General features: G+C 42.9%; 1 protein-coding gene across 1 annotated transcript in view; it reads right to left on the bottom strand.

Annotated features, from left to right (window-relative positions):
• The window catches only part of ulk4 (unc-51 like kinase 4), a 69327-nt gene extending 52344 nt beyond the window's left edge, over positions 1–16983 (bottom strand). Inside the window, exons 1-16 of the mRNA XM_064945005.1 lie at positions 16929–16983; positions 16433–16570; positions 16161–16260; positions 15877–16016; positions 15462–15627; positions 12138–12239; positions 11839–11922; positions 11672–11747; positions 11167–11277; positions 9735–9895; positions 9565–9634; positions 9328–9394; positions 8037–8141; positions 7594–7654; positions 7229–7413; positions 4091–4135 (exon numbers count right to left, since the gene is read on the bottom strand). Coding sequence (XP_064801077.1) covers positions 4091–4135; positions 7229–7413; positions 7594–7654; positions 8037–8141; positions 9328–9394; positions 9565–9634; positions 9735–9895; positions 11167–11277; positions 11672–11747; positions 11839–11922; positions 12138–12239; positions 15462–15627; positions 15877–16016; positions 16161–16260; positions 16433–16570 — 1611 coding nt within the window. The 5' untranslated portion in view covers positions 16929–16983. The remainder of the gene's footprint in view (positions 1–4090; positions 4136–7228; positions 7414–7593; positions 7655–8036; positions 8142–9327; positions 9395–9564; positions 9635–9734; positions 9896–11166; positions 11278–11671; positions 11748–11838; positions 11923–12137; positions 12240–15461; positions 15628–15876; positions 16017–16160; positions 16261–16432; positions 16571–16928) is intronic.
• Positions 16984–17525: the final 542 nt, after the last annotated feature.

Below are 17525 nucleotides of genomic sequence, written 5' to 3'. Positions count from 1 at the left end.
ACCTCAAAAGCATCCATAGACATAGACACTACTAACCTCAGCAGTGTGACATAGTACCACTAACCTCAGCAGTGTGACAGACAATGACAGACACTAACCTCACACAGAACAGTGCCACTAACCTCAGCAGTTTGACACAGACACACTAACAGCAGTGTGACAGACAGTGCCACACCTCAGCAGTTTGACAGACAGACAGTTCTAGTACCACTAACCTCAGCAGTGTGACCATAAATACATGACACTGTTTTCTAACAGCAGTGTGACAGAATCCAAAAACATCCAGCAGTGTGACAGACAGTACCACTAACCTCAGCATGTCACAGTCTTCCTGGAAGACAGTACCACTAACCTCACAGCGTGACAGACACACAGCACTAACCTCAGCAGGAGACAGTACCACTAACCAGCAGTGTGACATACATGACACTGTTTTGACAGACAGTACCACTGAAAGTGTGACAGACAGTAGCACTAAAAACATCCATAACAGCGTGAGGCTACAGAGTGACAATGTCAGCAGTGTGACAGACTTCCTGCAGTGTGACAGACAGTACCACTAACACAGTGTGACAGACAGTACACTAACCTCAGCAGTGTGACAGACAGTACACTAACCTCAGCACGTGACAGACACACTAACCTCAGCAGTGTGACAGACAGTACCACTAACCTCAGCACAGCAGAGTGACAGACACCACTAACCTCACAGTTGACTAACCATAAATACATGACACTGTTTTCAGACAGAAATCCAAAACATCCATAGACATAGGCTACTAATGTCATAGTCTTCCTGCAGAACAGACAGTACCACTAACCTCAGCAGTGTGATGACAGACAGTACCACTAACCTCAGCAGTGTGACAGACACACACTAACCTCAGCAGTGTGACAGACAACGTGACAGACACCACTAACAGCAGTTTGACACACAGGACACAGTAGCACTAACCATAAATACATGACACTGTTTTCACCTCAGAAATCCAAAACATCCATAGACATAGGCTACTAATGTCATAGTCTTCCAGCGTGACAGACAGTGACAGACCACTAACCTCAGCTGACAGAATGACAGACAGTGACCAGTAACCTCAGCACAGACAGTACCACAACACAGCAGAGTGACACACCACTAACCTCACAGGACACAGTTCTAACAGCAGTTTGACAGACAATACAGATGACCTCACAGTGTGAAAGACAGTTTCAGCTGACAGACAATCAGACAAAACATCCATGACAGACATGACAGACAGCTAACAGTGAATGTCATGCCAGCAGCCCCAGCAGTCTTCCTGGAATACACACACACACACACACACACACACACACACACACACACACACACACACACACACACACACACACACACACACACACACACACACACACCACACTGTTTTCACTGAAATCCAAAACATCCATAGACAGGCTACATGTCAGGACACAGTTCTAACCATAAATACATGACACTGTTTTCACCTGAAATCCAAAACATCCATAGACATAGGCTACTAATGTCATAGTCTTCCTGGAATACACACACACACACACACACACACAGGACACAGTTCTAACCATAAATACATGACACTGTTTTCACCTGAAATCCAAAACATCCATAGACATAGGCTACTAATGTCATAGTCTTCCTGGAATAGACAGACAGGACTAGTGTAAATACATGGAAAACATACACAGAAGTAACACTGCCATTTTTTACATAATTTTATCACTATTTAGTAATAAGTGTTGTTGTATAGATGAAATGAATATAATTACAGCATCCTTTCTTAATTCCTTTCAACAAAAATATAAATCCTCACGTCAAAAGTGTTTTTTATGATCCTGATGATGGACATCTCTCTACCAGTGATTTACTGCATATCCAGACCAGGCATCAGATCATTGTAAAGGCTAACAGTGATTTACAGCATATCCAGACCAGGCACCAGATCATTGTAAAGGCTAACAGTGATTTACAGCATATCCAGACCAGGCACCAGATCATTGTAAAGGCTAACAGTGATTTACAGCATATCCAGACCAGGCATCAGATCATTGTAAAGGCTAACAGTGATTTACAGCATATCCAGACCAGGCATCAGATCATTGTAAAGGCTAACAGTGATTTACAGCATATCCAGACCAGGCATCAGATCATTGTAAAGGCTAACAGTGATTTACAGCATATCCAGACCAGGCACCAGATCATTGTAAAGGCTAACAGTGATTTACAGCATATCCAGACCAGGCATCAGATCATTGTAAAGGCCAACAGTGATTTACTGCATATCCAGACCAGGCATCAGATCATTGTAAAGGCTAACAGTGATTTACAGCATATCCAGACCAGGCACCAGATCATTGTAAAGGCTAACAGTGATTTACAGCATATCCAGACCAGGCACCAGATCATTGTAAAGGCTAACAGTGATTTACAGCATATCCAGACCAGGCACCAGATCATTGTAAAGGCTAACAGTGATTTACAGCATATCCAGACCAGGCACCAGATCATTGTAAAGGCTAACAGTGATTTACAGCATATCCAGACCAGGCATCAGATCATTGTAAAGGCTAACAGTGATTTACAGCATATCCAGACCAGGCACCAGATCATTGTAAAGGCTAACAGTGATTTACAGCATATCCAGACCAGGCATCAGATCATTGTAAAGGCTAACAGTGATTTACAGCATATCCAGACCAGGCATCAGATCATTGTAAAGGCTAACAGTGATTTACAGCATATCCAGACAGACCAGCATCAGATCACCAGATCATTGTAAAGGCTAACAGTGATTTACAGCATATCCAGACCAGGCATCAGATCATTGTAAAGGCTAACAGTGATTTACAGCATATCCAGACCAGGCACCAGATCATTGTAAAGGCTAACAGTGATTTACAGCATATCCAGACCAGGCACCAGATCATTGTAAAGGCTAACAGTGATTTACAGCATATCCAGACCAGGCACCAGATCATTGTAAAGGCTAACAGTGATTTACAGCATATCCAGACCAGGCACAGATCAGATCATTTGCATATAAAGGCTAACAGTGATTTACAGCATATCCAGACCAGGCATCAGATCATTGTAAAGGCTAACAGTGATTTACAGCATATCCAGACCAGGCATCAGATCATTGTAAAGGCTAACAGTGATTTACAGCATATCCAGACCAGGCATCAGATCATTGTAAAGGCTAACAGTGATTTACAGCATATCCAGACCAGGCATCAGATCATTGTAAAGGCTAACAGTGATTTACAGCATATCCAGACCAGGCATCAGATCATTGTAAAGGCTAACAGTGATTTACAGCATATCCAGACCAGGCATCAGATCATTGTAAAGGCTAACAGTGATTTACAGCATATCCAGACCAGGCACCAGATCATTGTAAAGGCTAACAGTGATTTACAGCATATCCAGACCAGGCACCAGATCATTGTAAAGGCTAACAGTGATTTACAGCATATCCAGACCAGGCAGGCATCAGATCATTGTAAAGGCTAACAGTGATTTACAGCATATCCAGACCAGGCATCAGATCATTGTAAAGGCTAACAGTGATTTACAGCATATCCAGACCAGGCACCAGGCATCAGATCATTGTAAAGGCTAACAGTGATTTACAGCATATCCAGACCAGGCATCAGATCATTGTAAAGGCTAACAGTGATTTACAGCATATCCAGACCAGGCATCAGATCATTGTAAAGGCTAACAGTGATTTACAGCATATCCAGACCAGGCATCAGATCATTGTAAAGGCTAACAGTGATTTACAGCATATCCAGACCAGGCATCAGATCATTGTAAAGGCTAACAGTGATTTACAATCATTGTAAAGTGCAGTAGGCTACAGTACATGCTAGACATTATTTCCATGCACTGGCGCATGGAGAATGCAGAGAATGGTTGTTTGTATGTTTGTTTGTTTGTTATGTATGTATGTATGTATGTATGTATGTATGTATGTATGTATGTATGTATGTATGTATGTATGTATGTATGTATGTATGCATGTATGTATGTATGGGTCGGACAGGTGGAAGCTAAAGGAACTCACACATCCCAGTTAGGTGCTAGACGCAGCTGCTGGGTCAACACAGGGAACTGTCACAAATGGAGAGAACACAACAGCAGTTGGTTAACACTGCAATATATCTACTGTACATATCATTCTTAGTATATATTTCAGTGGATATATGCACAGATTGCATTTGGATTACTGATACAGTGTTATTTGCGTTGTCAACTGGATTAGTTCTGACAGTCATGACTTCTTGACTTTTTTATTATTTGTGTACTTGATTGACATTGTTGCTGCACTGTTAGGAGCTGGTAACACAAGCATGTCGCTTCACCCGCTAGAACATCTGTGTAGGTGACCAATAAACTTTGATTTGACTGAACTACCAATGTCTAGGCTGCATCTCAAATGGCATCCTATGTCTTATGTAGTGCACTACCTTTGACCAGGGCACATACTATATAGGGAATAGGGTGACATTTGTGACGGACAATATGTGACGCACTTATAGGTACAGTGCCTTCAGAAAGTATTCAGACCATGGACTTTTTCCACATTTTGTTACGTTACAGCCTTAGTCTAAAATGGATTAAATAAATACCCCATAATGACAAGGCGAAAACAGGTTTTAGAAAATGTTTGCACATTTATTAAAAATAAAAAACAGAAATACCTAATTTACATAAAAGTATTCAGATCTTTTGCTACGAGACTCTAAATTGAGCTCAGGTGCATCCTGTTTCCATTGATCATCCTTAAGATGTTTCTATAACTTGATTGGAGTCAATCTGTGGTAAAATCAATTGATTGGACATGATTTGGAAAGGCACACACCTGTCTAGATAAAGTCCCACAGTTGACAGAGCAAAAACCAAGCCATGAGGTCAAAGGAATGGTCCGTAGAACTCTGAGACAGGATTGTGTGGAGGCACAGATCTGGGGAAGGATATCGAAACATTTCTGCAGCATTGCAGAGTTCCCCGAGAACACAGTGGCCTCCATCATTCTTAAATTGAAGACGTTTGGAACCACCAAGACTCTTCCTAAAGCTGGCCGCTAGACTGAGCAATCAGGGAAGAAGGGCATTTGTCAGGGAGGTGATCAAGAACCCAATGGTCACTCGGACAGAGCTCTAGAGTTCCTCTGTGGAGATAGGAGAACCTTCCAGAAGGACAACCATCAGGCCTTTACGGTAGAGTGGATCGAGCCCGGTCCTGTAGTGTATGTGATGCAGGGCCTTAAACCGCTGCACCACTCAGGATGATAGAAACAAGATTCTCTGGTCTGGTGAAACCAAGATAGAAGTCTTTGGCCTGAATGCCAAGCGTCACCTCTGGAGGAGACCTGGCACCATCCAGAGGGCGGCAGGGTAGCCTAGTGGTTAGAGCATTGGACTAGTCACCGGAAGGTTGCAAGTTCAAACCCCTGAGCTGACAAGGTACAAATCTGTCGTTCTGCCCCTGAACAGGAAGTTAACCCACTGTTCCTAGGCCGTTATTGAAAATAAGAATTTGTTCTTAACTGACTTGCCTAGTTAAATAAAGGTTCAAAAAAAAATAATAATAAATAAATAAAAATCCCTACAGTGAAACATGGTGGTGGCAGCATGGTGCTGTGGGGATGTTTTTCAGCGGCAGGGACTGGGAAACTAGTCATGATTGAGGCAAAGATGAACGGAGAAAAGTACTGAGAGATTCTTGATGAAAACCTGCTCCAGAGCACTCAGGACCTCAGACAGAGGTGAAGGTTCACCTTCCAACAGGACAATGACCCTAAGCACACAGCCAAGACAACGCAGGAGTGGTTTTGGGACAAGTCTCTGAATGTCCTTGAGTGGCTCAGACTTGAACTCAATCAAACATCTCTGGAGAAACCTGAGAATAGCTGTGCAGCAACACTCCCCATCCAACCTTACAGAGCTTGAGAGGATCTGCAGAGAAGAATGAGAGAAACTCCCAAATACAGGTGTGCCAAGCTTGTAGTGTCATACTCAAGAAGACTCAAGGCTGCAATCGCTGTCAAAGGTGCTTCAACAAAGTACTGAGTAAAGGGCCTGAATACTTATGTAAATGTGATATTTCAGTTTTTATATTTAATAAATGAGCACAAATTTTAAAAAAACTGTTTTTGCTTTGTCATTATTGTGTGTAGATTGATGAGGAAAAATAACAATTTAATAAATGTTTGAATAAGGCTGTAACGTAAAAACAAAATGTGGAAAAAGTCAAGGGGTCTGAATACTTTCCGAAGGAATTACTTTTCCATGATTTTTTTCAGTCCAGTCGTCTTTCAGTAGTACAATACTGAATTAGTCAAGTTTCCAATACATCATTGTCATAAAGTCACGGCTGGCTATAGTGTCCGAATATGTCTAAAGAAATGATATACTAAAGATACCATGAGGTCTAATGATTGTGGTGAAGTCATTTTCAGTTCAATCTGAGTGAGTGATGGAATGCCATCTAGTGGTTAATAGTTATAGGAGAAATATATTTACTACGCTTGAATCAATCCTCAGTCTGGACATTTCATTAATAAACAAGTGAAGACCTCATCTCTGTAACGAGGAAGTAACTTTATGATATCTGTGCGTTCAAATGGAACCCTATTCCCTATATAGTGCAATACTTTTGACCAGACCTCTATAGACCCTGGTCAAAAGGAGTGCACTATATAGGGAATAGGGTGTCATTTGGGACATCCTCCTGGTCTTTGTGCTCTCATAAATAACTAGGGTCATTGAACATGTTACAGCTGAGCGGATCTCAGTAACAAAAAGTAAAGGAAATAGGAAGTTCATTTTATTATTATCTTGAGGAAAGAGGAAAGCGTTAACTTCCTGGTCCCACCTAGCTGACTACTGTTTCAGCTTCCCGCTGATCAACAGAGGCCAACACGTACTGTAGCTATGCTAAGGAGCTCGGGTCACATGGTAAATATAGGAACCCTTTGACGGCTTTGTAGTGACACGGCCTTTCACCTTTCTAACACTTGAGAAGCCTCAGCAAGGCCAGAGGTTGTGTTGTGATTCTAAGAATTCTCTTCTGAGAGCCTAAGTTCTGAACATTTAAATTAGCCTAGAGGGGCCCATGTCTTGTTAAAAGCAGCAGCCCTGGGAGGAACGGCAGGCATGCTGGGCATGTGGTCAGACCGTCAGGCAGTGACCCTTCCCTTACCAGCTCGGAGTTGATGAGCCTGGTTGCTGTGTCCTTGTGGGCAGCTACGGTACACAGATAGCAGAGGAGGTTGAGTTTGGAGCGGACCGCCGCCGTGGTCTTATCAGCCTGGGCCTCCAGAGAAGAGCACAGCTGCTGCAGAAACACCCTCCAGTCCTCAGAGCTCAGACAGGACAGCTTCTCCACTATAGGGGGGGTCAGAGGAGCTCAAAAATCACACAGCCCAAACCGTTTTAGCTGTCTGTCTAACCTGTGTGTGTGTATATTAACACCTGCTAAACACCTGTCAATTTCAGAGTGTGTCCAAGTGTTAATCAGCAGCGGCACAGCAGTCGAGAGCTTTCCTATTTGTTCTTCTTCATTACCTGAATATGCTCGGACACACAAAGTCTTCAGGTCATATCGCACTGGAGCGGTCTTCAGAATCTGAAACAATATATACATCTTTGTTACTAGAATGCACAAGAGTTGTGGATTGCCGACCTCTGTTCTTAAGAACAATTCAGTCCAAAGCCGAGGACCCGTGATAGATATTTCACAATGGGACGCTGGACTATCTGGTTCCGAGTCCACCGTCCATGGGGGACGCACAGCGTAACCGCGCACCTCCCTAAAATTACCCATCAGCTTGGGCACTGAAACTATTGCTTAAATACAGAGCATGTTTTAATGTCACATTCACAAATACAGTGACATGCCTTTCATGAAAACTCAAAACCCAACAATAATGAATAACAATGTATTACTAGAAAGAAACCCTTTTTTAAACAGGAGAAAGAGCACAGTTCCATGATGTAGTTTGTGGTACCTTTGGGTTGTCCATAATAGGTGTTACTGCCAGGTCAGAGTCAGTGTACACCAGGTCCTTTATACAGTAACTGATGTCATTCAGACCACTGGCCACCACACTGTCCTGGAGATGACAACAACCACAGTGATGGCATCATTACAAATGAGCACAATGACAGTATGTGATCATGTAGAACATCAAATCTAATCTCATTTTAATTGTCACATGCTTATACACAACAGGTGTACACTAACAGTGTAATACTTACTTCCGGGCCCTTCCCAACCATGAACAGATATGGGGTTTTTAATAATAGAAAAACAATAACAAAGAATAAATCCACAATGAGTACTGATAACTTAGCTATATAAATGCTACTAGTACTGAGTCCATGTGTAGGGATACGAGGTAGTTGACGTAGATACTGTATGTACATATAGGTAGTTATAAAGTAGTCAACAGGCAACAGGATAGATAAGTCAGGAGTTACTGCAGATAGTTAAATAGTTAACCAATAGCTACCCGGACTAACTATTTAGCAGTCTTATGGCTTGGGGGTAGAAGCTGTTCAGGGTCCCGTTGGTTCCAGACTTGTTGTATGGGAACTGCTTGCTGTGCAGTAGCAGAGAGAACAGTCTATGACTTGGGGGCTGGAGTCTTTGACAATTTTTAGGGCCTTCCTCTGACACTGTATAGAGGTCCTGGATGGCAGGAAGCTGGGCCCCAGTGATGTACTGGGCCGTACACACTACCCTCTGTAGCGCCTTGAGGTTGGATGCCAAACAGTTGCCATACCAAGCGCTGATGCAGCCAGTCAAGATGCTCTCAATGGTGCAGCTGTAGAACGTTTTGAGGATCTGAGGGCCCACGCCGAATATTTTCAGCCTCCTGAGGGGGAAGAGCCGTTGTTGTGCCTTCTTCACGACTGTGTTGGTGTGTGTGTGTAATTCCTTAGTAATGTGAACAGCAAGGAACTTGAAGCTATTGACCCGCTCCACTACAGCCCAATAATCAACCTTATGCTTACAGGAAATGCATCTGGAGAAAAAATATGCACTTCACTGAGAATGCTGTAGAGGGCGCCAACGGTTAACAAACAACTGTAACCGAGAATAACCTTTCAAAATAATGAATTCTCAACTACCAGTTTCTGCAGTCTACAGGCGCCATGGTAATAGTCTGATTACTATTACCATGTTTCTGATTACAGACAACTCACAGAAAGATTACACTTCAAATGTAATTGTGGAGAAGGTTGCAGAGGTATGGCAGAGCTCTCCTTTGGCTATTTGATAAGAGAAGAACTCACTTGAGGTAATGGTGTCCTGTTGGGTGGATCTCTTGCAGTGCAACTCATTCTTGGAGTTGGACGAGAGCTGATTGATGAAAAAGATCACATAACACATGCTTCATTTTGAGATTTTAAAAAACATTAATTTAAAAAAAAGAGGAGATTATTATTTTCCAGTTTGACTTAGTCAAGTTGTTGATCCAACACAATGTTCAGTAAATGATCAGAACAAATGGAGATGAACACTGATCATACCTGAGGAGGAATATGGACTCCCTGGTATCTTTGTCCAGTGCACTCTTTGGTCTAAGCTCTGTCATTTTGTCTATGAGAAGAAGAAGAATAGAACTATGTTCAGACATAGCTCATACACCGTCATCAGCTGTCATCAACATGTCTTCTTCCACCTTCCCAGAAAGCATTACCTAATCGGAATGATTTGTTGGGGTGCATGCGGACGGGCTCCTCTGCCCCTGCGGCCCCTCCCTGTACCCCTCTGTATCCCCCTCCTGGTCCCTGGGAGGTCACTGAGACAGGTGTCACTGCTGATGACTGGCTAGAGGCACAGACACCACTCCTCCCCACACTGCAGCCAAACGAAAGGTCAGATATCAGCTAGTGCATATCAACTAGTAAACTAGTAAAACATCACCAGACTACAAACAGCAAGGAAACGCGTGACCTTAGACTTATGTAACTACACAGTAATAACACACCTATAGTAGCAACACTGTGGTTACAAAGAACCTGCTGTGTTATTACATGGTTATAGAGTTTAGAGGTATACGTTATTACACAAGTGAAATGGACTGTTATCTTATGCTCATATTGCACTTAGTAAATCATATTCAACATCAGCAACACGTTTGTGTCTGTGTGTGTGCTCTGTGAAGTCCTTTGTCTTCCTCCCACTAATGGCTCACAGTACAACCCATCTGATTGGGCAGGTCCAGACTATGATAACATCAGACCAACATGCATTCTCAAGAAGTTATGTCATGAGAAAAGGCCGGGGAGGAAGATATGCAACTGCACAACAGTGTTTGGCATTGAAACAGGTGAGACAGAGCTTCTCAAACAGTTTATAAATGACCTGTCTATGTACATTAAACTAACATTGGCAGACAAATGCTTGCTGTACAAGTCCATTTCCTACAATTGCAGAACAAAGGTTTAGACTATAAAGGGATACTTTGGGATTTTGGCAATGAGGCCCTTTATCTACTTCCCCAGAGTCAGATGAACTTGTTGATACCATTTTTATGTACAATATCTGCATCCAGTATGAAGAAAGTTAGAGGTAGTTTTGCAAACTAATGCTAACAAGCAGTCTATGGTATCTGTTAGCATGATAGACCTCCAGTCGTTGTGCTAGCGCTAGTTAGCAACTTCCTTCAAAATGCATGCAGAGATAGAAAAATGCTATTCACGAGTTCATTGCCAAAATCCTGAAGTATCCCTTTAAGGGGATCAATAAAAAGCTACAATTCAGCATGTTACAAATCAACTTGGATTTGATTTGAAATTTGATTTGATGTTTAACATGTAATCCATGTCCAAACATGAAAGAACCCAACATAATGCTTTGTGTTGAGGCCAGGGGACACAATTCGAGGAAATGGTGCATACCACCAGGGACTGTAATGAGGTAACTCCTTTGAGGAAACGAGACTGAGACCAGGCCTGTATTCACAAAGCATCTCAGAATAATTGTACTGATCTAGGATCAGTTCCCTCCAGTCCATGTAATCTTTTTCATTGTGATCTAAAAGGCAAAACAGATCCTAAATCAGCGCTCCTACTCCGAGACGCTTTGTGAATAAATTCCCTGATGGTTATATGAAACATAAACATTACCTGGAGCTGAATGAGACATCTTCTTCTTCTTCTTCCTCTTCCTCACTGGTGTGGACCTCAGAGAACACTCCTCTCCAGAATGGGTGGACCAGTAACTGAGTCCAGTTTATCCTGAGAAGAACAGTTATAAGCTGAAGTCTAATAAAGCCCTCTCTTTCTGACCAAACTTATGTCGGCCCACTTGTCCTACACAGGTAGCCTAGTGGTTAATTAAGAGTGTTGGGCCGGTCACCGAAAGGTCGCTGCTTCGAATGCCTGAGCGAGCAGGGTGGAAAAATCTGCCGGCAATTAAACCCCAACAACAACTACTCCTTGGGCACCGATGACGTCGATTAAGGCAGCCCCCCACACCGCTCTGATTTAAAGGGCTTGGGTTGAATGCGAAAAATACATTTCTGTTGAGGGCATTCAGTTGTGTAACTGACTAGGTATCACCCATTCCAAAGGTCATATGTCAAAGGGATAATATGAATTATCTGATTTGGTGAAGGGAGCAGGGACGTACCTCTTCTGAGGGTCTTTCTGAAGCAAACCTTTAAGCAGGCTTTGGAACTCTTGTGTAGGCTTGCAGGAAGAAGCCCCTTTAACAACAAAGACAATATGGACTATAATTAACATGCTCTTGTGACAATAAAAACATATTTTGTTAAGCAATAAAAATTGGCATTTTACCCGTTTGCCTTGGAGATTGAGGATCCTGAAGTAATATCAGCTCAATCAACTCAGAAAACGTCTCGGAGAAGAATGGTGGTTTTCCTGACAAATTACAGCAAAACAAGACAGAAGGTTTATTTAGGTATGAAATGAGTACGGTTATTAATGTCAATAAATCAAGTGATTTGATAGCCTGACTGCCTGTCTGTTTGTGCTACTGTGCCAACTACTTGTCACTAATTGTAATGACAATGAGCAAAGGAGTTGGCAAGAGGACAAACAGATCTGGGACACAGCCCAAGTGATTTGATGAGTACCTGAAAACATCTCATAGAATATACAGCCCAGGGCCCACAGATCACTACTGATACTGTGGTCCCCCCCTTTGACCACCTCTGGTGCACAGTATATTGGAGACCCTGAAGAAAGACAAAGACATCTCCATTATACAACATATTGAAAACCGTGATATGATACAGGCATATGATATATGATATTGTGGAGACTGTGCCACTTTAGCATGCTTTTGTGACTTTGGGCAAGAAGGTTGAGGGTTCATCGACCACCGTGGGAAAGCTCACTCTCCCTACATGTTTCATTACACTGGGGTCAGAAGTTGGGTCAATGTCCCTGTCTGTTTCATTACACTGAGGTCAGAAGTTGGATCACTCTCCCTGCCTGTTTCATTACACTGGGGTCAGAAGTTGGATCACTGTCCCTGCCTGTTTCATTACACTGAGGTCAGAAGTTGGATCACTCTCCCTACATGTTTCATTACACTGAGGTCAGAAGTTGGGTCAATGTCCCTGTCTGTTTCATTACACTGGGGTCAGAAGTTGGATCACTCTCCCTGCCTGTTTCATTACACTGGGGTCAGAAGTTGGATCACTCTCCCTGCCTGTTTCATTACACTGAGGTCAAAAGTTGGGTCAATGTCCCTGTCTGTTTCATTACACTGAGGTCAGAAGTTGGGTCAATGTCCCTGTCTGTTTCATTACACTGAGGTCAGAAGTTGGGTCAATGTCCCTGCCTGTTTCATTACACTGGGGTCAGAAGTTGGATCACTCTCCCTGCCTGTTTCATTACACTGAGGTCAGAAGTTGGGTCAATGTCCCTGTCGGTTTCATTACACTGAGGTCAGAAGTTGGGTCAATGTCCCTGCCTGTTTCATTACACTGGGGTCAGAAGTTGGATCACTCTCCCTGCCTGTTTCATTACACTGGGGTCAGAAGTTGGATCACTCTCCCTGCCTGTTTCATTACACTGGGGTCAGAAGTTGGATCACTCTCCCTGCCTGTTTCATTACACTGGGGTCAGAAGTTGGATCACTCTCCCTGCCTGTTTCATTACACTGGGGTCAGAAGTTGGATCACTCTCCCTACCTGTTTCATTACACTCGGGTCAGAAGTTGGGTCACTCTCCCTGCCTGTTTCATTACACTGGGGTCACTGAAGTTGGCTCACTCTCCCTGCCTGTTTCATTACACTGGGGTCAGAAGTTGCTCACTCTCCCTGCCTGTTTCATTACACTGGGGTCAGAAGTTGTCCCTGTCTGTTTCATTACACTGGGGTCAGAAGTTGGCTCAATGTCCCTGCCTGTTTCATTACACTGGGGTCAGAAGTTGGATCACTCTCCCTGCCTGTTTCATTACACTGGGGTCAGAAGTTGGATCACTCTCCCTGCCTGTTTCATTACACTGAGGTCAGAAGTTGGGTCAATGTCCCTGTCTGTTTCATTACACTGAGGTCAGAAGTTGGGTCAATGTCCCTGTCTGTTTCATTACACTGGGGTCAGAAGTTGGATCACTCTCCCTGCCTGTTTCATTACACTGGGGTCAGAAGTTGGATCACTCTCCCTGCCTGTTTCATTACACTGGGGTCAGAAGTTGGATCACTCTCCCTGCCTGTTTCATTACACTGGGGTCAGAAGTTGGCTCACTCTCCCTGCCTGTTTCATTACACTGGGGTCAGAAGTTGGGTCAATGTCCCTGCCTGTTTCATTACACTGGGGAGTTGGTCACTCTCCCTGCCTGTTTCATTACACTGGGGTCAAGTTGATCACTCCCTGCCTGTTTCATTACACTGGGGTCAGAAGTTGGCTCACTCTCCCTGCCTGTTTCATTACACTGGGGTCAGAAGTTGGATCACTCTCCCTGCCTGTTTCATTACACTGGGGTCAGAAGTTGGATCACTCTCCCTACCTGTTTCATTACACTGGGGTCAGAAGTTGGCTCACTCTCCCTGCCTGTTTCATTACACTGGGGTCAGAAGTTGGCTCACTCTCCCTGCCTGTTTCATTACACTGGGGTCAGAAGTTGGCTCACTCTCCCTGCCTGTTTCATTACACTGGGGTCAGAAGTTGGATCACTCTCCCTGCCTGTTTCATTACACTGGGGTCAGAAGTTGGCTCACTCTCCCTGCCTGTTTCATTACACTGGGGTCAGAAGTTGGATCACTCTCCCTGCCTGTTTCATTACACTGGGGTCAGAAGTTGGATCACTCTCCCTGCCTGTTTCATTACACTGGGGTCAGAAGTTGGCTCACTCTCCCTGCCTGTTTCATTACACTGGGGTCAGAAGTTGGCTCACTCTCCCTGCCTGTTTCATTACACTGGGGTCAGAAGTTGGATCACTCTCCCTGCCTGTTTCATTACACTGGGGTCAGAAGTTGGCTCACTCTCCCTGCCTGTTTCATTACACTGGGGTCAGAAGTTGGATCACTCTCCCTGCCTGTTTCATTACACTGGGGTCAGAAGTTGGATCACTCTCCCTGCCTGTTTCATTACACTGGGGTCAGAAGTTGGATCACTCTCCCTGCCTGTTTCATTACACTGGGGTCAGAAGTTGGATCACTCTCCCTGCCTGTTTCATTACACTGGGGTCAGAAGTTGGATCACTCTCCCTGCCTGTTTCATTACACTGGGGTCAGAAGTTGGCTCACTCTCCCTGCCTGTTTCATTACACTGGGGTCAGAAGTTGGATCCCACTTCTCTTCTGACACCAGTGTAATGAAACAGGCTGAGTTTGTCCTGCGAACAATGTAGCGACCCTGTGTAGCGACAATAGGATATGTGATAGAACATTCTAGTAAACATCCAATAAGTAAGGGATAATCAATGAGGGGCTATGTGTTCTATGGAAAATCAGGAACGACGCGCTAGTGGAGTGGAACTAACTTTCCACGGAGTTCCATTATTATCCAGAGAACCCATTGAGTCCCGAGTTGATTATCACTTTTATACCATGGCTATAATTTAACACATTTTCCAGTAGAAATGTGTTAATTTACCAGTAGAAATGTGTTCAACATCTACTGACGTAGCTAGCAAGTTTACTAGATAGCTACAGTAGTTGCCTTGGTAACCAAACAAACAGACTTCCTAGTTTAGCTAACCAAACCATCAGTCCTAGCTTGCTATTATGAAAATCGATTTCAACATTGCCAATAATGTTTTCAATTTGACTTATGCATTCAAAAGCAGCTCAAACATAGAACATGTAAGAATGAACTAAAGCCATTGAATTCTACCGTGGGGATATACCGTGCGTTATAGGGAAATTATGCACGCTCTAGAATGCCCTTCAAGCCAATCAGATACAAGTATTCAACAATGCCATGGTATAACAATATGTACTGGGTCACCTTGGATTCTGCTCTTGATATTTCTTCTTGATGTGTTTTCTTTGCCATCCCCTCCACCTGTTTCCTCTGCTGTGACTAAAGCAAAAAACTCCTCCAGATTCTCCCCCTCAGCTTTAGACAGGCAGAAGTTAGAGTACTTCAAAGTGCCAGGGCCATCCAACAAGATCTATAGGAGGAAAAAACACAAGGTCATAATCAAATTGCATTGACTTCATGAAATCAAAACTGAGACACAGAATAAATGTTGGCTAGAAACAATCAGCATTGCTTAGTTGACAAAAGGAGCTCATTGGGTGTAAACTGTTAGGATGGTTTGATCTATAACCTGTATTAAATGTCAGATGAGCCTCGATATAGAGTTGATTGTTTGACCAATTGAAAATTAGAGAGTCAGGACATCTATACTGTACCGCACCTTGGAGGGAGTGAGGTCAGAGAACACGATACCAGCATCATGGATGTATCTCAAGCCTTTGACCAGATCGATGGCAAATTCCCTCACTACATCTTCTGACAGGCACTCATCCTGGGTGATGACTGACTCCAGTGAACCCCCTAAAATTTAGATACATTATGAATGATTATTATTATCCTACCATTATACACTATCAAATCACATTCATGCTTTGTAAAACGTAAAGGTAAAAGGTTGACATAAGGTAACGATGGTATTCTTACAGTACCAAATAAGCATCTCACCTGTGCACAGTTCCACTACAAGCCAAAGATGGTTGCTGGTTTCATACCACTCATAGAAGGTTACCACATTCTCATGTTTAATGTCATGAGTTAGCCGTACCTGTGGATACACCATGGGCTCAGTCAGTGTTCAAATCAAATCAAATCGTATTGGTCACATACACGTTTAGCAAATGTTATTGCGGGTGTAGCAAACTGCTTGTAAAATGTTACTCAGTCAAACCAGTTGAAAGGGATGTGTGTACTACAAGGAAGTGATGCTGGATACTTACGTGGTTAGTAATTTCATGTCTTTTTGACTTGTCACTGCAAATAATTGCAACAAAATTGATGCTCCCTTTCCTCCTCCCCTTATAAACCACTGACTTGCGTCCTGTTCCAATTTCCTCATACAGGATGAAGTTTTCCATCTGCACAGAAGATTGTCAAGTTAGGGAGAGTGGTTGGTCACTTTCTGGGGGGGAATAGCACATTTGTATAGGTTGGAACTAGTAAATGGCATTTACATTAAGCTAGTTAAACTAGGTCGCTAACTGCTAGCTAATTTGCTAGGTAACGCTAACTTGAACTGTTTTACTGACAGAAGCAAGCTGTGCAGACCAACTGTACGGTCCATGCAAGTTCTATCATAAAACCAGACAGCACATTCCCATAAACAGAGAAACAGGTTAATACATGCAAGAATCCACAAACTAACTGTAACTATATCACGGAGTAGTTCAATTGCTTTATAATAAAAATACATATTATGAAAAGCGCTGTTTTTACCTTCAAATCTCCCCTTGAACTCAAACTCAAAGCGCGAAGTTTGTTACCGGATATCACTTTTGGATCATTTCAATCCTACTGTAGGGGGGTAAAAATACATGGTTTAAAGAAAAATGAAGCTAATCATTTTTTTAAATCTTTTACATTTGATGGATGTAAAACTATTAGTAAACTTTAAAAGTTGTATGAAAAGGATCCATAACAAGCATTTACTTGTGTCTTATTGTATTTCATTATTTTGCTTGAATACCTCTGACTGAGCTATTCCTTGGTTACTAGGAAACAAGGAAGGACGCGACGGTAGTGCACACACAATGCAAGGTTATGCGTCTTCTTGTGTACAGAGACAGACAAAGCACATAGTTTTCATACTGAAACATCTTTGGACAAAGCAGGCCCACATAATGTTGACTGCCTACTCAAACTGTGGACATAGATCTAGCTAGCATTCGCAAATATGGTGATAGTTATTGGATCCATCCCTCCAACCTGGGTTAGACCCGTACCCTAAAATATTATATTATATTTAATATAAATTAGCTATATACTTTATTATATTATTATGTCCTGTGTAAAATAAATCCCTGGAATCTGATA

This window comes from Oncorhynchus masou, chromosome 29, assembly GCF_036934945.1.
Source record: "Oncorhynchus masou masou isolate Uvic2021 chromosome 29, UVic_Omas_1.1, whole genome shotgun sequence".
NCBI lineage: Eukaryota > Metazoa > Chordata > Actinopteri > Salmoniformes > Salmonidae > Oncorhynchus > Oncorhynchus masou.
The sequence above is the reverse complement of the archived record's forward strand: the minus strand, read 5'-3'. Positions and strand labels throughout refer to the sequence as shown.